Here is a 534-nt window from a genome sequence, read left to right on the forward strand (position 1 = left end):
AGAGAATTAGGACAAACACTTAGAGAAAATCCACTTTCTCAGACACAGACTCACACATGGACGGAGCGATGGTGCTGTTGTATTCCCCCGTAGTGTTCATGGCGTAGCCGGAGAGCATGTAGTAATACCATCCGTGTTTCTGCACGGTACTCACAAAATCATTCCGAGCCGTCGCCATGGTGGCCTCAGGTATCTGATTTACGACTACCATTGCAGCTACCATCCACAACAGCATCTCGACTACCCTAGACGTTTTTTTACTGTTGGCGTGTTTGCGGGAAATCTTATTTTTCTCGAGCGCTCTGGCCGGGTCCCTCTGCTACAGTGACGTTTGTATCTCGCTTCTGACCCACCTGTCCTTCACCCTGCGCGCGCGTGTCAGGCGTCGACGCACCGAAAAACAGCTTGAACGATATGTTCAAGCTGTTTGTGTTTAAGGATAGATGATATGAACTAAAGAGTCGATGATAGATGTACTTACAGAGGACTCATATAGGGATATGTTCAAGCGGTTTGTATTTATTTGTATTTAAG

At 46.8% G+C, this 534-nt stretch overlaps 1 protein-coding gene across 1 annotated transcript in view; it reads right to left on the reverse strand.

Moving 5' to 3' along the window:
- Positions 1-341, reverse strand: part of LOC119582100 — a 9479-nt gene extending 9138 nt beyond the window's left edge. The window contains exon 1 of the mRNA XM_037930344.1: positions 55-341. Within this exon, the coding sequence (XP_037786272.1) occupies positions 55-235 (181 nt within the window). The 5' untranslated portion in view covers positions 236-341. The remainder of the gene's footprint in view (positions 1-54) is intronic.
- Positions 342-534: the final 193 nt, after the last annotated feature.

The sequence above is a fragment of the Penaeus monodon genome, chromosome 15, assembly GCF_015228065.2.
Source record: "Penaeus monodon isolate SGIC_2016 chromosome 15, NSTDA_Pmon_1, whole genome shotgun sequence".
Taxonomy (NCBI): Eukaryota; Metazoa; Arthropoda; class Malacostraca; order Decapoda; family Penaeidae; genus Penaeus; species Penaeus monodon.